General features: G+C 50.6%; 8 protein-coding genes across 8 annotated transcripts; 5 read left to right on the forward strand and 3 right to left on the reverse strand.

The window, feature by feature from the left end:
- Nucleotides 1-1,329: 1,329 nt before the first annotated feature.
- On the forward strand, nt 1,330-1,683 carry N7446_000478 (putative adhesin; the record flags this gene model as incomplete). Its single annotated transcript, XM_058509245.1, has 1 exon — nt 1,330-1,683. One exon carries the CDS (start codon nt 1,330-1,332, stop codon nt 1,681-1,683), a length of 354 nt encoding a protein of 117 aa, XP_058378224.1.
- A 234-nt stretch (nt 1,684-1,917) lies between these two features.
- On the reverse strand, nt 1,918-4,782 carry N7446_000479 (DNA replication licensing factor MCM7). Its single transcript, XM_058509246.1, has 4 exons — nt 4,376-4,782; nt 4,182-4,312; nt 2,213-4,127; nt 1,918-2,153 (listed from the first exon to the last, which is right to left on the reverse strand). Exons 1-4 carry the CDS (start codon nt 4,691-4,693, stop codon nt 2,085-2,087), a joined length of 2,433 nt encoding a protein of 810 aa, XP_058378225.1. The 5' UTR covers nt 4,694-4,782; the 3' UTR covers nt 1,918-2,084.
- A 233-nt stretch (nt 4,783-5,015) lies between these two features.
- pex1 (AAA family ATPase peroxin 1) lies at nt 5,016-8,848 on the forward strand (the record flags this gene model as incomplete). Its single annotated transcript, XM_058509247.1, has 4 exons — nt 5,016-5,126; nt 5,188-5,424; nt 5,480-5,558; nt 5,616-8,848. The coding sequence occupies 4 exons, from the start codon at nt 5,016-5,018 to the stop codon at nt 8,846-8,848; spliced, it is 3,660 nt and encodes a 1,219-aa protein (XP_058378226.1).
- Nucleotides 8,849-9,628: 780 nt separating this feature from the next.
- Nucleotides 9,629-13,140, forward strand: N7446_000481 (putative nonsense-mediated mRNA decay protein (Nmd5); the record flags this gene model as incomplete). The annotated part of the gene is made up of 7 exons (XM_058509248.1): nt 9,629-9,718; nt 9,777-9,855; nt 9,935-10,395; nt 10,451-10,635; nt 10,697-12,567; nt 12,630-12,923; nt 12,974-13,140. The coding sequence occupies 7 exons, from the start codon at nt 9,629-9,631 to the stop codon at nt 13,138-13,140; spliced, it is 3,147 nt and encodes a 1,048-aa protein (XP_058378227.1).
- Nucleotides 13,141-14,424: 1,284 nt separating this feature from the next.
- Nucleotides 14,425-14,652, forward strand: N7446_000482 (uncharacterized protein; the record flags this gene model as incomplete). Its single annotated transcript, XM_058509249.1, has 1 exon — nt 14,425-14,652. One exon carries the CDS (start codon nt 14,425-14,427, stop codon nt 14,650-14,652), a length of 228 nt encoding a protein of 75 aa, XP_058378228.1.
- A 437-nt stretch (nt 14,653-15,089) lies between these two features.
- On the reverse strand, nt 15,090-16,072 carry vip1 (putative actin cytoskeleton protein (VIP1); the record flags this gene model as incomplete). Its single annotated transcript, XM_058509250.1, has 3 exons — nt 15,090-15,735; nt 15,850-15,936; nt 15,990-16,072. 3 exons carry the CDS (start codon nt 16,070-16,072, stop codon nt 15,090-15,092), a joined length of 816 nt encoding a protein of 271 aa, XP_058378229.1.
- Nucleotides 16,073-16,158: 86 nt separating this feature from the next.
- Nucleotides 16,159-17,354, reverse strand: N7446_000484 (uncharacterized protein; the record flags this gene model as incomplete). The annotated part of the gene is made up of 3 exons (XM_058509251.1): nt 16,159-16,966; nt 17,028-17,101; nt 17,156-17,354. The coding sequence occupies 3 exons, from the start codon at nt 17,352-17,354 to the stop codon at nt 16,367-16,369; spliced, it is 873 nt and encodes a 290-aa protein (XP_058378230.1). The 3' UTR covers nt 16,159-16,366.
- An 885-nt stretch (nt 17,355-18,239) lies between these two features.
- On the forward strand, nt 18,240-19,841 carry N7446_000485 (uncharacterized protein; the record flags this gene model as incomplete). The annotated part of the gene is made up of 1 exon (XM_058509252.1): nt 18,240-19,841. The coding sequence occupies one exon, from the start codon at nt 18,240-18,242 to the stop codon at nt 19,839-19,841; it is 1,602 nt and encodes a 533-aa protein (XP_058378231.1).
- Between the last annotated feature and the right edge of the window lie 340 nt (nt 19,842-20,181).

Consider the following 20,181-nt stretch of genomic DNA (forward strand, 5'->3'; position numbering starts at 1 on the left):
CTCAATGCAAGAAATGGAAAGCACTAAAACGAGAAGCATGAGAATATTGTAGCTATATCCAGAAACAAAAGTCCCTATATAGCACCGGCTCCGACTACCCAGGAGAATTTCCACGTTATTAAAGACTAATCTAAGTTTCCCCGAGATCAATAAACGAATATGCAATCTGAAATTATTGGTTTCGATTGAGTACCCCAGTACAACCTGAACACAGGACGAATATACTACAGGGGTTTATGACATAAGTCCTTTCACCCCCACCTTTATATAACATTAATCTATAAGTTATGACTAACCTGAGTCAATCGAAAATGGGCAAAAAGGAGTGAAGAAAAGAGGCTAAAGTAGGGCGAAAACAATGCATAATAGGATATACTCGCTTCGGAGCTTTCGAGTAGAAAATATCCAATACTTCATGGCACTGTGTACACATTTATGATTCCTGTTGTAGATTGTTGCCCTAGATGACAGGGATATTTCACAAAAATGGAAAACAATGTGTCACGGCCTTTGCTTCAGCCTTGAATAACCTAGCCAGTGCCTTATTCTCGCTTGTTGAAATCCATCTTTCGCCAGGTTCCAGAGTCCGTAGACGAAAGAAGTAGGATTTGCATATGGCGATGTATCCAGATCAGAGAACACAAAGGTATTAAACTCAAGCGGTGTGAGACAACTGCAAAGACAACTCAACTCAAGCTCTTCCCCGCATTTCTATACATAGAATCGAAGAATGGTTGGCAGTCGAGCCTGGGATGCGGTTGGGGCAATGCATAGCCTGAGACATGTCCCAGGGCTGAACCCCTCGGATGCAAGAGTTGACGTCCGCCAAAAGAAATTCATGGCCTGGTTGCTCAAAGCAAATTTGACCTTTGCATTGCCTTGTTCAATGAGCACTGACAATGTCTCGAATCTTTGTTCCAGATCTCGTATTCAGACTCACCCAATCCGGATCCGGTGGCTCTGATCCCCCATCCTATCCGATGAAAAGAAGCAACACTGCAACCATGGAAACCCGTATATGATACGATCGCCATCTGAGGTCATCATCTATACTTGGAGACCCAAGCCGAAGATGCCCGCGTGATGTGACGCTGATGGACAAACTGCAGGGAATAGGCCGGATGCCCATCCGCACGAAAAACAAAAAGAATCCAAACACCAGAAATGACATGATATACGAGCATCGTACAGCCTAGAAGCAAAGTCTATAAAGATGACGACCCTCCCAGCAAAAGATAACGCCATCAAAAACCAATCCGCGGACAATACACAAAGCACAAGCCTCAAGTTCTACTATAAGTCTATACTCAAACCCAACCTCCGATCAAGATGCACATCTCCACCTTGGTCTTGATCATCGGCGCCGCTTCCTTGGTCGCTGCGAACGGAACGCCGCCTCCACCATGCGGTACCTGCAACCCTGTCTCCGGCAAGAATCGCTGTGATGTGACCACCTCGTGCATCAACACTGGCACATCCTTCCACTGCGCCTGCCATGCTGGCTATAAGGCGTCACAGAATAACAACGATGTCAGTCGTCAGTTCCGCCTGCCGATGCCGAACTACGAGTTCCTTGTTTTCGTTCCTGAGAATACGGCTTGCAATACACTTTGCAACAATCCCTTCGGTATGCCGTCGGAGCTTTGTAATGAGGTTAAACTTTACAACCAGTGCCCGGCTTAAAGCGATGTAGTGCAGGCCTAGGTTGCCTATGGGTTTATTGGAGAGGAAGTTGGGGATGAAGGCAACTTCTACATTCGAGGATAAGTTACTCATAGGCCCTAGGGAGTTTAGTTTTGGTGGCGCCAGAGATTCTGGGTTTGCTCTATAGCACAATGTCGCTCCTTAAAGTTAATCGAATATGGTTTATATATGGAACTGAGAGGACATAAAGCAAAATTAAAATGTAAATTGGATGATCTTTTGATTGACCCTACAAAATCATAAGAACCGGCTCCATATTCCCAAGAATACACCCAAACACCCGTTGCCTTAAACTCAACCTGTTTTACATGCATCTTTAACAGGCACAAAAAGCCCGGTCGACATTCAAGAAGGAAAAAAAGGATAAATAAGCTTCACAATTACATGCCCATATCAGCGTCAACTTCAGTGAAGAGCAGACGTGTGCCGTTGCCAGTGACTTGCCAGAGCTGTGAGGTATAGAGTTAGTAAACGCGCATAATGAGCTGGGAGGTGATTCAAAACTTACGTCCATAGCCGCGTATTCATCAATAGTCATGGTGAGGTTATCCTCGGTGAAGCCACGGGCCAACACTCTCTCACGGATACGTCTCATGCTCATCTCACCCTCCTCGCCATCACCAACAGCAGCGGCACCACTCTCCTTCATGCTGCGGATCAAGTTGTAGATCTTGCTGGAAGGAGTGTTGTCGGCACCGGTCTCGCCGTCGTTGTACAGTGAAGCCTTAGAGATCTCAATGAGACGCAGAGCTTCATCGACATCTTCACGAACAACTTCCTCACTGAAGCGAAGACGAGCAAGGGCCTGGGACAGACGAACAATACCGAGCAGGGTACGAGGGGTCACGTGAGAGAACTGTCTCTTCTTGGACTCATCGACCTTTTGACGCTTACGCATGGCCACATAGGCACCAACCATGTAGTCGGACACGTTGGAAGGCACAACAGGGCGGAATGATCGAGCCTTGGCGATGTACTGGCGGACCTCGTGGGGAGTGAACATCACACCAGAGTCTTCAGTCTCGGGGTGCTTGTTGTGCATGTGAACGTATGTGACGTGGTTGGCGAGTTCCTCGTCACCCTCGCGGGATGGGGTATCAAGTAGCAAGAACATCACATCGAAACGAGACAGCAAAGCGGCGGGGAGGTTGATGTTCTCAACGGGGGACAAGCGAGGGTTGTACCGGCCGTACAGCGGGTTAGCTGCTGCCAGAATGGAAGTGCGTGCATTAAGGGTAGTGTTGATTCCGGCCTTGGAGATAGAAATGGTTTGCTGTTCCATCACTTCGTGAATAGCTGTCCGGTCTGAGTCCTCCATCTTGTCAAACTCATCAATACAGCAGATTCCGTTGTCAGCAAGGACAAGAGCACCTCCCTCCAATACCATCTCGTCGGTAACAGGATCTCTCATGACGGCGGCAGTAAGACCGACGCCACTGCTTCCTCGTCCGGTGGTGTATACACCACGAGGAGCGACCTTGGTAATATATCGAAGTAGTTGTGATTTGGCCACACCAGGGTCACCCATCAGACAAATGTTAATGTCACCACGAATGTGCATGCCGTCACCCATCTCCTTCGTGACGCCTCCAATCAACAGCAAGAGCAATGCCTTCTTGACATCGAGGTGTCCGTAGATTTCGGGTGCAATCGACCGGGAAAGGTACTCGTACATATTACCAGAGCGCTGGTGCTGTTCGATCTTGCGAAGAGTCCGGCTGTCCATGCCCATCTCATTGTAGGACTTCTTGTGCTGGGTAATGTGCTGAGCCTCCAGATAAGTGTCGGTCAGTAGGCCAGCGCGAATAGCTCTGAAACCGGTGTAGGGAGTGGGCAGGAAGATTCCAGCAACGTCGACAACATCACCGGGGTTCAGTTGACGAGTGAGAGCACCATGGCAGTGAATTGTCAGGGTGCGAGGAATGTGGCCCACCGGCACTTGGTCGGCCATCTCCTGGATTTTAACTTCCTGGAAGGGAACGAATTTGGAAGCACGAGTTGACAGGAACAACTGGCCCTTGGAGTTGTTCTTCTTGCATTCATCCGACAGACACTCGGATAAAGGAAGGAACTGCTTGGTGGTAACGGGTTGGAAAACTTCGCAGCCACAGCGATCGCAAGTGTACGCGTTGATCTGGACAGCGGGCTTGACATCGGAGACACGGGTGGTAATACCTCGCACAGTGATCAAGCTACCCAGGTGCTCGCCACGCACACTGCGGACGGCGAGGGCTTTGGATTCGACGCTAGAGCCTGAAGGAGTGAGGGGCTTGAAGTTGAGGGTGTATCTGCGAGTGAGTTCCGGGGGGAACATCGATGGGGCAGAAGCGGCAGCTTCCATGTCGGCCTCCATGGCCATTTCCATTGTTTCATTGCGCTTCTCGCGCTGGGACATGATCACATCAAGCACATCATCTTTAAATCTGAACGAGAGTTAGTCCGTCTGGAAGATTGTGCTGGCCAAGGTTTCGACCTACGTGACATCCTTTGTCTCCTTTGGCATAATATTGTCAACCGCTTGAGAAACAACATCGATGTAGCGCTTGGTGTTCTTTTCGATTGACTCGACCAATTTAAGGTTGGCTTCATCAGGGAGGGATTTTTCGAACTGTAGGAAGCCATTTGTAAGGTATTGCTCAATGAGAAAGAGCTACTCGGTTCAGATACTCACCACCGCGAGATCATCCAACTCGATCAGGATATTGGACTTGTCTCTGTTTGCGACATCTTGCAAAATTTGCATATACTTGAGCTTCGGCTCCCGGCGCCTGCTCACGCGAGTGTTGGCCCCCGTCTCATCAGCATCATCCATGAAATCATATTCATCACTGGTCCGGCCCTCGTCGATGTTCAGGTCCTCCAGCGCCTCGGTCGCGGCTGCTTCCGAGGAAGATTGGAAGGTCTTAAATCCTTTCAAGAAGTCCTTGAAGCCATCCAATTGCGCGGCATAATCAACGGGGGGTGGTACTGAAGGAGCGACATTGTGCATAAACGAGGGTTAATCGCAAAGAGGTGGTGGGACGGAAGAAATAGAGAGAGGGTCTAGCGGCTTTCCGAGCCCCTACCAAAATCGCTGGCAAAACGCGAACGCGCGACAGCGACGCGTTCAGAATGTTGCTAACCTATTTGGAACTAGTGTATATGACACCGGACAAAATGTTCTTCCGCTATCACGATACGTGGTCACGTGGCTGGTAATCGGGCCGAGGCGAAACAGAAGCAGTGTGGAGTCCGGGGTTCGTGTCTCTCCGAGTTCACGTTCCCCTCTCCTTCTCGTCCTTTCGGTGTTCACGACAGTTCAGCGCTTACAGATGGCGCCCAAGAAGCCTGCTGCTACGGCCGAAGTTGCCCTTGTTCCTCTGAAAAACTGTCTCGTCAATCTACCATCGTCGCTAGTCGCTCTGCTGGTCAATGCAAACACGGTCAGTCTGCCAGCTGTGACGTATCAATGCGTGATTTTCGGCTAATTCAAAACTACATCAGACTGCCCAGAATGTGATCATTGAACTACAATATAAGTCGAACTCCGGGAAGGCCAATGGAGCTCCCCCGCAGCAGTCATGCTTCCTCGGGTGGACTGGTATGCCAAGCAAGCGTCGGCTTGCGCCAGTCGTTGGAAGAGACGGTATCAGCAGTGGATATTCCAGAGAACAGGAATTACCTACTGTCGAGCTGGATACTACTTTCGGGCGACTTCTGGGTCTCACCGAGGGGCAGAAGGTAAACTTGTATCCCTGCCCGTGCGCCATCCACGTGGGGTACTAACACCTTGCAGGTCGGGCTGTTCATCCATCTCGATCCACCCATTGCGCATACGATCAACATTGAGCCATTGACACCGGAAGACTGGGAGAGTAAGTCGCAAGTACGAACAAGTCATATCAAACACCGCTAAATAAGCATTATTATAGTTATTGAACTCCACGCGACATTCCTTGAGCTCAATCTCCTCTCACAGATCCGCGCTTTACCAAATCCTACATACAATTGCCCACAATCAGAGCAGCATATGCACCCGCTTGCATTGCATCTATCTCCCACATCTACCGCGAATATTGTCGTCACATCACTTACACCCGCTCCCTCAAGCACATCTCCCTTCGCCAAGATTGCACCGGATGCGGAAGTTATTGTCGCCCCGAAGGTTCGGTCGAAGACAAACAAAGGATCTCGGGCTGACAGCCGGAGTGCAGCTGGTAGCAGCAGGAGAAGTGCTGGGGGCAGGAGTGGCTCAAGCACTGTACGCCCGAAGAGTGGCCGTTCCGACTCGAGCACCCGAGGCTCTCTATATTTGAGAGGCGTTGATCGTTCAGCAACCAGCCAATGTTTCGATGCGGAAATTGAAGATGATGCAAACGAAGGCCTACGTGTTTGGGTCGATCCGGACCTGCTTGCAAGCCATGAGCTGCGCGGGGCGACTTGGGCATGCGTATCGGTGGTCCAGCCATCTGGTCTCAAGCCCCCACCTGATCCCCAACAACAACTTGCCCAAGCTGAGCAGCAGAAATCGAATGATGCTGGTACCCCTTCAACGAAGATTGTAGCTAAGCTGCTTCCGTGGGAAGAAGCCCCCGACAATCGGCATGCGGCGATGTCCACATTGTTGTGCACGGCCCTTGGCGCGGAGAAAATGGTCGGTGGAATTGTTCGAGTTGAGGCAGCGCCCCCACAGCTGCATCGGTCAGCTGTCAAGACACTGAAGGTTTATCCATTCATCGCTGATCCCTCGAAAAAAAGAGAGGGGCTGAAATTCGGTGCTGACACCGCGGCCTCTCGGGATGCCTTGGTCGAGCGGCTGAAGGTTATTTATGGGAGTACAGGGTCCGACGTCGGACTTTTCTCTGGTCCTTTGACCGATGGAATGATTCTACCCAAATCTGAGTATCATCCCTCAGTCTCTTCATTTGATGGCGCTATCATCCGCTTTGATCCTCCCTTGAAAGGCGGTCCAGATGAAGCAAAGTCAATGTTAGGATGGCTATTGGGCTCGGAAGCCAAATTGAACCTAGAGGTTCAGGCTGAAATTCCCAAGCCATTTGACGCGAGTTCATCTGCGCTACCTATGGAAGATCCCCTACCAGAGACCGCCCCTGAACTTGTAGGAATTGATTCTATCATTTCTCAGTCTTTGAACAACCTGACAAAATCCTCGTCCATCTTGCTCACTGGCGGTCTTGGTGCTGGAAAGACAACTCTCGCTCAGCTCCTGGCCCATCGTTTAAGGAAAGACCATCTTTCCAACGTCAAGTATTTCTCTTGCCGCAAACTTGTTACCGATGAGACGAGAATCTCCAATATCAAGGAGACCTTGAACCGCCTGTTCATGTCTGCGTCATGGTGCGCACGCCTTGGTGGTCAGTCAGTCGTGATTCTTGATGATCTAGACAAGCTTTGCCCGGTTGAGACGGAATTGCAAGTGGGTGGAGACAATGGCCGCAGTCGCCAAAATAGCGAGGTTATCTGCTCTATGGTCCGGGAATATTGCTCGCTGAACTCTTCTGTTGTGCTACTGGCCACTGCTCAGGCCAAGGAGTCCCTGAATAATGTCATCATCGGAGGCCATGTCGTTCGTGAGATCATCAACATACGTGCTCCTGATAAAGAAGGGCGCCGCAAGGTTTTGGAGAAACTTACTTGCCAAGACAGGCCTACGGAGAACATGAATGGACATGTCCGGGCCACTAGCTCCTCGACACAGGATTCGTGGCTGGACCCTTCAAATCCCGGGAGTCGCCCTAGCTCTTCTGGGGGCGATGGCTTCGTTATTGGCAGGGATGTCGAGTATCTCGAGTTGGCTGGCAAGACTGATGGGTATATGCCCGGCGATCTTGTACTACTTGTTTCTCGTGCGCGCAATGAGGCCCTCATTCGCTCTGTTTCAGATCTAACAGCGACATCAAAGTTGATCACTCTTGGATTGGAGGACTTTGAGAGTGCTCTGAAGGACTTTACTCCAGCATCTCTCCGCAACGTCACTCTTACCTCCTCTACAACAACGTTCGCTTCTGTCGGTGGTCTGTTTGAAACCCGAAAGACCTTGCTGGAAACCCTGCAATATCCTACAAAGTACGCACCTATCTTCTCCCAGTGTCCGCTGCGGCTACGGTCTGGTCTGCTTCTTTATGGATTCCCTGGTTGTGGCAAGACAATGCTGGCTAGTGCAGTGGCTGGCGAGTGCGGGTTGAATTTTATCAGTGTCAAGGGTCCTGAGATCTTGAACAAATATATCGGAGCCAGTGAGAAGAGTGTTCGTGATTTGTTCGAAAGAGCCCAGGCGGCTCGTCCCTGTGTTCTCTTCTTCGATGAATTCGACAGTATTGCACCTAAGCGTGGCCATGATTCCACCGGTGTAACTGACCGTGTTGTCAACCAACTGTTGACACAGATGGATGGTGCAGAGGGCCTTTCGGGTGTATATGTGCTAGCGGCAACGTCGCGGCCGGATTTGATCGACCCTGCTCTTCTGCGTCCTGGTCGCCTGGACAAGTCGCTGCTTTGTGGCATGCCAACCCATGAAGACCGTGTTGATATCATCCGTTCAGTGAGCGAGAAGCTTAAGATGAGCGATGAGGTTGCTTCCCGTCTGGACGAAATTGCTGCCGCGACTGAAGGATTCTCCGGAGCTGACCTGCAGGCTGTTGTGTACAACGCGCATCTAGAGGCAGTTCACGATGCTCTAGGTGACCACTCTGGCGATGGGGACAAACCTGGTGCCAAGTCAAATGTCGCTAAGGGCTCCAACAGTGCCTCTAGCAAATCATTCATCCAGTTCCTCTACTCTTCTTCAGAGGAGGCATCTGGATCGGTCTCCATGCCACCCCCAGCAGTGATTTCAGCCAAGCTTGAGGCAATTAAAAACTCGCGTCGTCGCCAACGTCAGCTCGAGCAAGGACCTGCTGCTGCGAATAACGCCGCAGCGCCGGTGACTAATGGCACCGAAGCACCTGCAGACGAGCTGCGTGAGGATATCATAGTCCGCTGGGAACATGTCGAGCGTTCCTTGGCTACCACGCGTGGTTCCCTCAGTCCGGCAGAGCGTAGACGTCTTAACGGGATCTACCGGGAGTTTGTTGTTGGCCGGAATGGCGAGATGCCTAATGGCGAAGCCGGCAATGAGATTGGTGGCAGGACAAGTCTGATGTGACGTTTCACTCTGGCTTAGGTTTTGTATATTGTAAAATAAGCATTTATATGCTCATTTAGCTACTTGCCTTCTATATCTGTATTTGTCAATGTTGGCAAGTGGACATCATAGTATCTACATCATATTTCGGCACTAGTGTTGTTGCATCAGCCAAGATATCCAATCACGGCGAGGGTTTAGTTCTAACTTGGTGGCATGAGGAAGTTTTACCCGCATTCCAGGGCTGTATATATATTTGTACTCATATCTCTGGAGGGAAGTACATCTCGGTCATGTTTTGTCATTTGTTACTATGAAATATTTTGTCTTCACTACTTTTGTTAGTGTACTTTTCAACGTCTTTTTATACTTGGCTATATGCGCCGTCAGCCTATTAGTGTCGAACTAATTTACCAGCCAGTTTATTAATACAGAAGCAGCTCTTTATCCGTGCCTCTATAAATACATTAAAAAAAATAACAACAACAACAACAACTATACAATCAGAAGAAGCGTATTGTCTGCCGTACAAAAATCCGTGTGTGCGGCCTCTGATTAGCTGCGGGGCGACCGCCCCGAGTCGGGAAAATCGAAAAAAAGATAATTCTTTCCCCCCTCTTCACCTTTTCTTCCTCCTCTCTTCAAGATCCACAAGATCTCTCTAGGACACCCTCGTCCTTTCATCTGTTGACTCTTTCCCGGCCTCCCTTCCCTCAACGGCGCCGGTCCGCGCTCCCCCCCCGGGGTTCCTCGTTTATTTGGAGATTTATTGACTTTCTGGTGTTGGGGGATTGTTGCGCGATGGATGTTACAGCCCTTCGAGACCGCATTCAGTCTACTCTAGACGCGAATGCAGACATTCGCCAACAGGCGGAGCAGGATTTGAAATATGTATGTTGCTGGAAACTACTAGCGGGGCAAACGGTAGGCTCACACGTGGTATATCTAGGCCGAGACGCAGCCAGGGTTTATCAATGCACTTCTGGATATCCTGCAAGGCGAGCAGAACAATGCCGTTCAGCTCTCTGGTATGTCGTTGACCGTTTCGCCCTTGCGTGAAACTGTTTACAATCTTTCGATCGACCCCGCTCATTTTCTCCTTTACAGCTGGTGTCTACCTGAAGAACCGCATCACCCGCGGATGGGCCCCCGTCGAAGATAGCCCGCAGCGTACGCCAATTCCGGAGGCTGAGAAGCCCGGATTCAGGGAACGCCTTATCCCTGCCCTGGCATCAACACCCCCCAATGTTCGCAACCAGCTGGTTCCCCTTTTGCAGAAGATCCTGCAAAATGACTTCCCCGAGCAGTGGCCCGGGTTCCTGGATCTTACTCTTCAGCTCCTCGGCACCAATGACGCAAGTACGGTGTATGCGGGTCTGCAGTGTCTATTGGCAGTCTGCCGGGTGTATAGATTCAAGGCCGGCGAGAAGCGAGAGGAATTCGACAAAATTGTGGAGCACTCGTTCCCCCAGCTGCTCAGCATTGGATCGAAGCTCGTGGATGAGGAGAGTCTGGAGGCCGCGGAGATGCTCCGTATTGTGGTCAAGGCTTTCAAGCATGCAATCTACGTGGGTGTTCCCATGCGCGCAACCTGGCCAACCATACTGACTAACTGGGATGTAGTTCGAGCTCTCTCCTTGTTTACAGACCCACCAGGCCACCGTGGACTGGTGCACACTATTCCTGCGAATCGTCTCGAAGACGCCCCCCGCGAACGCTATGGGAGATTCCAAGGAAGACCGGGAAATGAACCACTGGTGGAAGTGCAAGAAGTGGTCATACGCCAACCTCAACCGTCTATTTATCAGGTGAGATACAGTTGGTCCTTTTAACCGGTCTGCAACGGCTTTTACTGACTTTCAAACTCAGATACGGCAACCCCACTACGATCACAAAATCCTCCACCCCCGACTACACACCGTACGCGAAGACCTTTATCAGCACATTCGCCCCCGAAATCCTCAAGGGATATTTGACGGAGATCGACAAGTGGGTTTCCAAGTCGCAATGGCTCAGCAACTCCGCACTTTCATATACCCTGGTCTTTATGGAGGAGTGTGTCAAGCCCAAGGCCATGTGGGACCACCTGAAGCCGCACATGGACAACCTTATCGCCCATTTCGTCTTCCCCATCTTGTGCCAGTCAGATGAGGATATTGAGCTTTTCGAGGATGATCCTTCTGAGTATCTCCACCGCAAGCTGAACTTCTACGAGGAAGTTTCCGCTCCTGATGTGGCCGCCACCAACTTCCTGGTTTCCCTAACCAAGAACCGCAAGAAGCAGACCTTCTCCATTCTCACTTTCGTTAACAGTGTTGTCAGCAAGTACGAGGCCGCACCGGAAGACCAGAAGCAGCCTCGTGAAAAGGAGGGTGCTTTGAGAATGATTGGCTCGTTGGCTTCGGTCATTCTGGGTAAGAAGAGCCCCATTGCGGATCAGGTCGAATACTTCTTCGTCCGTCACGTTTTCCCCGAGTTCCGCAGCCCCCACGGCTTCCTCCGCGCTCGTGCTTGCGATACCCTGGAGAAATTCGAGCAGCTCGACTTCAAGGATCCCAACAACCTGATGGTCATCTACCGAAACATCCTCGAGTCCATGACCGATCCCGAATTGCCCGTGCGTGTTGAGGCCGCCCTTGCTCTGCAGCCCCTTATTCGTCACGACGTTATTCGCACATCGATGCAGCAGAACATCCCCCAGATCATGCAGCAGCTTCTCAAGCTCGCCAACGAGGTCGACGTAGATGCTCTGGCCAACGTCATGGAGGACTTCGTTGAGGTCTTCTCCGCTGAGCTTACTCCCTTCGCCGTGGCGCTGAGCGAGCAGCTTCGCGATACTTATATGCGTATTGTTGGTGAGCTCCTGGAGCGCAATGCCTCCAAGGGCGGTGATGAGGATGGCTATGGTGATTTCCTGGATGACAAGAGCATCACCGCATTGGGTGTTCTGCAGACCATTGGAACCCTCATCCTCACTCTCGAGAGCACCCCCGATGTGCTCCTGCACCTCGAGACTATCCTGATGCCCGTCATCAGTATCACTTTGGAGAACAAGCTATATGATCTCTATAACGAGATTTTCGAGATTATTGACAGCTGCACATTTGCATCCAAGACCATTTCTGCTTCCATGTGGCAAGCGTTCGAACTGATTCACAAGACATTCAAGGCTGGTGCCGAGCTCTACCTTGAAGATATGCTCCCCGCCCTCGACAACTATGTCGCTTACGGTTCCGAGATGCTGGTCCAGAATCCTGCCTACCTCAATGCCGTTGTTGGTATGGTGCAGGACATCTTCGCCGACGAGAAGGTCGGTGGTGTTGACCGCATCTGCGGTTGCAAGCTTGCTGAAACCCTGATGCTTAACCTTCGTGGACACATTGACCAGTACATCCCGCTCTTCATTGAGATGGCTATGCGGGTCATTGATGCCGGCGAGGCACGCACCAAGTCTTACCGCATCCACCTTATGGAGATGGTCATCAACGCAATTTACTATAACTCCGCTCTCAGTCTTCAGGTTTTGGAGGCTAAGGGCTGGACCAACAAGTTCTTCAGTGCTTGGTTCGCTAACATCGACAACTTCCGCCGTGTGCATGACAAGAAGCTGTCGATTGCTGCTATCAGCTCGCTCCTTACTCTTCCGGCCGGTGACGTCCCTGTTAGCGTCCAGCAAGGATGGCCGAGACTGTTGCAGGGTGTGACACGACTTTTCCAGACCTTGCCTGCTGCATTGAAGCGTATGTCTTTCAACCTCACACATTGTCGACTCCAGGACTTTCAAAGCTAATCAATAATATAGAACGTGAGGATGCCACCAAGGAATCCGACTTCACCCTCGACGACGAAGATGATGACGATGACGAGGAGAACGACTGGGATGGTGACGTTGAGTGGGACGAAAATGAAGTCGAAGCCGCCCTTGACGATGATGTCGCCGACGAGAGCGCTGCCTACCTCGACTTCCTCAACCAAGAGGCGCAGAAGTTCGGCTCATTCGCCGACGATGACGACGATGATATGGATGAAGAAAGCTTGCTGGAGACCCCTCTGGACAAGGTTGAGCCATATGGCATGTTCAAGCATGTCTTGCTAAGTATGTGATCCACATCAACCACTCTTTTCAACCTGCTAACATAAGTCTAGACCTCCAGCAAGAGCAGCCCCAGCTCTACGAGAGCCTGACCAAGGTCCTCGGCCCCGAGGAGCAACAGATCATCCAAGGTGTCTTCCACGAAGCCGACGCCAAGGCCATGGTCGCCGCTGCCAACGCAGAGGCCGCCGCTGCAGCGGGCATGCAGAATGGCAACTAAGAGAATTTATTTCCGAGATGGTGTGAATATTTTCCCATGTCAATGTCTCGTTACTGGTTTTCTGTTTCCCCTGCATTTTCCTCACGAGACCATATGCCCATATCATGTCTTTCCCGCTTCTTTAGATCATGTCCCCCCAATCGTCCTCTGCCATCTCCGTTTTTCTTTTGCCTTTTTTCTCTCTTTCCGTTCCCTGTCACGCCCCCGCTGATGTACTCACACAAAAGTCCTACATCTTATCCCCCTTTTCTTCTCCCCCGTCCTAATCCTCTTCGCTGCACAGATTCCCCAGAAGACCTCATTATTCTCCATGATATAGTACATCAGCCATGCTACAAATGTTGGATTCAATTTATTAGACTCTGGATTGTAGTTACGTAGAAAGCCTATCAGACAGGGAGTTGGATCCACATAGTTTCGTTGTATGGGTCACCGAGGACGGTGGATATTTTCAAACACCGGCAAATGTGATGTACGCGGTATACGAGCAGTCAGATCCTTGTGTTTATTCAATCATCCTAACCTAGAAATACATGCACATTCCCTGTGGGTATTTCGGTGTAGAGGAATCACATCGCAGCGTTATAAGGGTGGTAGATTAGACCAATATCTACCGCATAAGTTTGCGGCCACCGTGGCAAATAGGTACACTTATCCGCCAAGATCATGTCTAGCAGTAGCATTTTCCCTCTATTTCGGTCATAATTAAAATTATTCTTGTAATTAGCCCCTCTTTAATACGATAATATAGTTTTTAGGAAGGAGGACAGCACATTAATGTATATGTTGTCATGGCCGCAATTGGCGTCGCAAACAAAATGCCAATATCACCACAACAATAATAGATACCCCAACTACAGGCAATATCCCAACAATCCAAAGCAGATCGAGGTAACCAAGTGAAATACAAGGCACCAAGGCTATACTCACAGGCGCTCAAACAATTGGAGCACAATCCAATGAGACGCTTCACGGCAACGTCATCATGATGAAGATAGACCGGTTTGGTAACGTCAGATGGAGCTCCTCTATCTTATAAGAAACTGAGCACTGCATCCACAGCTTGAATCAGTCTCAATCTACTCATCTGAACAAGCACATATTCAGTCATTCAATTTAATTCAATTGATACACTTTATCCGTTGAATGTGAGTTCCGTTGATCTATACATCGCCACCCAACCGTCTACCTATACACTACCAAATCATTTTCAAAAGAACACTCAGCTAACACAGTTCCCCCGGCCTAGCACATCCATCCTACATCAATACTACCACCACAAATATGTCTGCCCCCTATCCCGGCCGCCAATCTCCCGAACCGGAGCGCCAATCCGGCGCCCAGCTGAACGACACTCCTGGCACTGGCAGGACATCTATGGGCAGCCACCCATCATCCGAGGAGACGAAGAAGGCCGCTGATGAGTTCCAGTCTCACGGTCTGACAAGTAACCCCGTGCACCCGCTGGAAAAGATTGAGGCGGATAAGTACGTGAAGGGAAAACATGATTAAATGGGCTTTTTGTACTTTACACAATGTTATTATAAGGGCGTGTTGAATTTTGGATAATGATATCATGAGAATATTTCCTGTTTATGGGATAAATTGATCTGTTGAGCATATCTACACCTCCAGTGTGAACAATAGTCTATTCTAATGAATAGCTACGCTCGTGCAAGTAGACATCCAGTATGAAGTGAATTTCTTATGTCCTTTCGTTTGCTTTCATTGAGATACCCAAGGGGTAATCAACTAAAGCCGAATCACGACGCAAGCAAAAGCTCGCTCTCACGAAACAAGTCCAGAAAAATGGTTATCATCGAAGACGCGAAAGAAAAAAAGTCAACTATGGCATGGCATCATAAAAAGGGGAATAATAAAAGCAATAGACACGAAGGAAGCAAGCCCAGCGCAAGTATTCACTTTTAACCCCGACCTTCTTAATAAATCTAAGCCTTAGGCTCCTGAGGAGGAACAGCAGCAATAGACTCAGAAGCAGGAGCGGTAGCAGGGGTAACAGGAGCACCCTCAGCAGCAACAGGAGTAGGAATTCCAGGGGAGGCAGCGGAGCCCTCGGCCTCACCACTCTTACCCTGCTTCAAGTCGGCCAAGCGACGGGCCTCGTTGTGGATATCTCGCACCTGCTTATCAGTCTGAGCATAGAAGTCGCGCAGCTTCTGTCCGGTGGGGTGCTCGAGCGCCTTTTCGAAGTACGAGCTCAGACCGTGCCAGCCGGTGGTGGCCTTGTTAGTGATCTGGTAGCTCTCGTCAAGACCCTTGGCGCGCTCGGTAGCGTTGAACTTCTTGTCGAAGTTGCTCAGGGCGGAGGTGAACCGGTTGGAGAAGCCGTGCTTCTGGTCAAGGGCGATGGCCTTGGTGATGGCGTTGTCGCTGACTACGTAGCCGTGGGCCAGGTACTCGGCGATGATGCGCGAGCGGGGCTTGTCCTCCTGTGCGATATGGTTCTCGTCTTCCTTGGTGTCGGCAGTGGTGGCGTTGGGGCCGGCGAGCTCGTCGATGTTGTGGGCAGCTTCGACGTGCACGGCGGAGGTGCCCAGTTGGGTTTGGTCCAGGAGGAGGGCGGTCTTAGCGGCTCTGGTAAATTGGGTTAGAACTGCGTTTTTCAGTGTTTTCTTATGTCTTTTGAGGGTCGGTTCGGTGGCGGGCTGTTGCGATACTGTGCTTGAAGCAGGGTGCGGGGTAGCTTACGCCTCCTTCTCAAAAGTCACGGAAGCGGACTTGGGGGCATCGGCCTCAGATGAAACGGGAGTGATGGAAAGAGAGACAATCTTGCCACTATATTTCGAACAGTCAGTGAATGTCTGTAATTATGCGACATTATGTCATACCAAAAGCTGAAGAAGTCGCGAACCTCCTTCTCGGAGGTTGCGGGCGAGATGCCCGAGACATGAACGGTAGCGGGAGCAGACATGTTTTCAGGTAGGGTAAAAGGTGGAAGAAAAGAGGAATGAAGAAATCCAAAAGATCTCACCATCTGAGGGGCTGTACATATAGTGACCAAAGCTACTGCGCCACAGGTGACGTAGAGCGGGGCCTACACCGCCACATAGTTAATCTTGTCTCATTTCTTGCTTTAGCTTAATTTACTGAGCTGCCTGAAGCTGTTTCTCGATTCTTCTGTGTTTGCCTGCAAACTCCCAGCCCGAAATGAAAATAAGCGCCCCCATGGACGCGTAAGAATGATAGGGATACATTGAGAGTTGGACTACTCTGCAATTCCGTCGGAGGGTGTCGCAGAGATATCACTCGTTGACTCCGACGGCACTGCCCCTTTCTGCTTCTTCAGTGTTTGCTCCAGATCCCGCACGCGCTTCCTGAGCTGCTCGTTCTCCCGCTTGATGGATTCCAGCTCCGATCGGTGTTGTGTTGCCTCTTCAAAGCGTGACAGTGGGGTTGCCGGCGAATACCCAAGCTGTGTCTGCGAGCCCGAGTTTCGGTGGGGATATACACTGCTATTGCTGTGGGAAAACGAGGTTAATGACCCGATTGATGGTCGGCGAGATGTTAGGGAGGATTCGCGACTGCGAGCAGTTCGGGAGTGATCTGCTCGAGATGGCAGGCTAGTCTCTCGGGACGGTGCAATGCCAGTTACACTTGCTGCCTGAGGGACCTGACTCGCCGATGCATGTGAACTGAGGCTTGAATTGGACCGGTGCCGTTGTGTTGAGTGGGATCGGCCTGAATTGCTCAAGGTGGGTGATGCGCGGGCATCTGGTTCATTGAATGTGGATGTAGATGAAGCTGTCGACGATACGGATGCTGTCTGGTGCCGGAGCAGAGAAAGTTCGCGAGTCAATCGGTTCACCTGAGAGTCATGTGTCAGCCTTTTGATATTATATAGTTCGGGCCTCTGGGACCCGACTCACCATTGCTTCCTGTTCCTTTTCAAGCACTAGATGGAGATCCGAAGGCGTCAGCGGCTGGGGGTGACGCAATGGCCCTTATTCCGTTAGCCGGAGAAGAGCATAAGCGGTATCTCCCACTAATGACTTACCCTGGGCTGTACTTTTGATCCCATAATCTCCCGTGCCTAGCGGTGGGCTCCCGGGATTCTGGAGAGAGGCCAGTGTCGTATGCGGTCCTTGTACTGGTTGCCGTGGGGTCGGCGATTGTGATGCCATTACGGGAGGGAGTGTCGTTGAGGCACGGGGTCTGGTTCTAGACGGATTCGCGGCGCTCAAATCGGGAGCCATCGTTAGGCGGGGAATATCGGATTGAAGGGGATTGGGTTCCGGGGCATCTGAAGCGGGCGCCAGTGAATATAACAATTTCAGCATTTCGATAAACAATGCGTAACTCAACGTCAGAGATCGGGGCAGTGATAAATCAAAATACCCCTTGATGAGGATTCCAGGGAGGACTCTGAAACATACCAGTAATGGAGGGGTCCCGAGCCCAGGTGACGCAAAGTCGTTGTTACTTTGTGTTGTTCGCGAGGAAGGGAGAAGGAGATGGGATCAAAAGCGATGAATCACTTCGGACTGAAATCATAAGTTAGGCCTCTTTAGCATTTGTTTATTGCTTCATTGGGCCGTGCGCATAGACGGCATCAACTTGTACAGGTACAGGTGCAGGTACCTGTGTACATACATTCCGAAGCTCCGTAAAGACGTATCCCGGATGAGGGATTTGCATATTGCATATCAATAGCATATCATATCATGACGACCGATACTTATTAAACTATTTGTGAATACTTGAATATCACTGTCGATCTATATCCATAAGACGGAGTTTGTAGACAGGTTCTATACATTGCAGTGCTCGGACCCCGATGAAGACATATTGGATGTCTCATTTGGAGCTATCGAGCAATTTGAGCCCAATGGAAGAAGATCATCTCCTGCAGGGACTATTTAACGTCATTTAATATAGAAAGTTCAACTTCCTCGCAGCCAAACATTCGAACTATAAGCTCGACGATCTACAGTTTACGTAAGCCCCTGCTCAAAGGAGCAAAACAACAACTTGCTTTGTCGCGATATTGTGGCAGTGAAGCCCGACCGGTCAGGGTCTCAGTTTGTCTCTCATACCGATTCTACTCTAAGTGTACATAGTCTCCTGGGCCAATGAAAGCCATGGTCCAACCCAACGACTCTGCCCTTATCCACATTCCAGCCGTTGTGAAACCACTCGCTCCTTACATCAAATCCCGCCAGGAAGCCCGTCAGATCCGTCAGGCATTGACGTCTTATCTTCGATCATTCATCGTATTCGACGAAGACCAATCGACTCATCTCGCTCAATCCCACCTCGGCCTGTGTGCGCCAACTGACGCCGTCGCGGAGGTGAAGCGCATCCCTAGCGACCTACACGGACTACGGAGGGATTATTTGAAGGCGTTGGCGGCAAATGTTGCAGCTCGCAAGGACTTTGCCGCAGCCTCTGAGAATGTTTCCTCATTGAGAAGGCAGAGGAACGAGCAAACCCGCCCTGCTGATGACGCAGATCAGCAAGAACCCGGTGCCGAACTCCGTGAATACCTGACCCTCCTACGCGATCGCCGGCGACATACCAAGCTGCAAGTGTTTCAACATTACCTTGAGGAGTTAAAGACGAGAGATAAGGTTGGGTTGGGGGATATTGAGAATGGAGGGGAACAACCGCCATTGCCCGAGGTTGAAGCGGGTCGCAATGGTTCCGAAACGGACTTGGATGAACTCGTTCACAATCTCGAGAGGGCTGTCATTCATGCTAGGGCTCAATTAGATCGCGAAAAGCAACTATTCGAGAAAGCCAAGGCACGGAATGCATCTCAAGAGAAGTCTCAGATTGAAGTCTCGCCTGAGGTCAAAGCTCAAGCTTTACAAAAGACCCGCGATGAGCTAGTTCAATGGGTTGAGGAACGGCTTGTTGGTCAGGGAGATCCGGATGAAAGTGTACTCCAGGACCTGCCTGCGGAGGAAATTGAGCAGGTCCAGCGGGAGCTTGAGGAGCGCAAGATGCAGATTGCAGATCAGTACGCTGCATATGTACAGGCGCGGCGAGAGCTTCTCGATGCCGCATCCAAGGCATGCCAACCACCCACCGTGCCGCCCAAACCTCCATCCAGATCAACCTACAAGAACGAACTCACTACAGTGGAGATACCACCGCCAAACCCAATCGATGTGCTGTCGTACGCAAGCGAAAACCTGGTGCCATTATCAAAAAGCCATAAGGCTCTGGCTCTCCAGAAAACCTACCTATCCGGCTTACTCTCCAAGGAAAAGTCCACAACGCTCCGAGCTCTCCATCGCCTCAGCGACGAATCCCATTTGCTCCCTGAATATCCAGTTCTTTCGCGTCAGCCACGTTTCAAGCACGCGGTAGCTGCTCTCAGTTCTCGAACCCAGACGCAACCTTCAGACCAACCCACCGACGAAGTCCTCAGTCTCGCCGAAGCATGGGCGTTTGCCTCTGAAGCCGCAGCCACCAACGAACGAGAGTTCGTCCAGCAAAAAATTGCACTGGGTACTGAAGTTGCTCAAGACGCGAACAGGACCCTGACTGATGTGTATGGAATTCTCAATCAGGACCTCGATGAGGTCATGCACGGCCAGGAACGGGAGCGGGATGGGTCAGATATCTGGACCTCCGAAGCTCGCTCCAGAGGGTTACCGAAGGCTAGTGGGTCTCGCATCGAGAAGCGACCGAAGGGTCCTTGGTCAGGCTTGAATGGAAGGGTTGGTGTGGAATAATGTGCATTGGTCTTGTTTCTAGTGGTGCAATTCATATACCCCTTCGACTTTTGTTACTCTGTTATTCTACTGTTTCATTGTGTTGCTCGGCGATGTTTGGTCGTATAGTTAAGTCTTGGCAACCGGCAGTTTGCCGGCACCGAAATTATCACGAGGATCTTCATGCAGCGAGTATCAAACTCAATTGCGTATGCCAGTGTTCGATTATAGTGGAATAGCAGTCTGTGTGCATGAATGGCTATTAAGCTTGTCCATTTGGTTTGTAGTCAAGTTAAGCAAATGAGTTTGTCTGGGGTTAATTTAGGACTGGACTGTTCTGACACTCGATGTAAATTAGCTA

This window comes from Penicillium canescens (genome assembly GCF_028828765.1).
Source record: "Penicillium canescens strain IBT 15451 chromosome Unknown utg000001l_segment0_segment0, whole genome shotgun sequence".
Taxonomy (NCBI): domain Eukaryota; kingdom Fungi; phylum Ascomycota; class Eurotiomycetes; order Eurotiales; family Aspergillaceae; genus Penicillium; species Penicillium canescens.

Excerpts from the sequence above, each read along its gene's own strand:
- N7446_000479 (XM_058509246.1), bottom strand. The coding sequence starts at position 4,693 with ATGCACAATGTCGCTCCTTCAGTACCACCCCCCGTTGATTATGCCGCG. Across the intron at positions 4,313-4,375 it reads AGTTGGATGATCTCGCGGTG|TTCGAAAAATCCCTCCCTGA; the intron begins GTGAGTATCTGA and ends GGCTTCCTACAG. Across the intron at positions 4,128-4,181 it reads AAGGAGACAAAGGATGTCAC|ATTTAAAGATGATGTGCTTG; the intron begins GTAGGTCGAAAC and ends ACTCTCGTTCAG.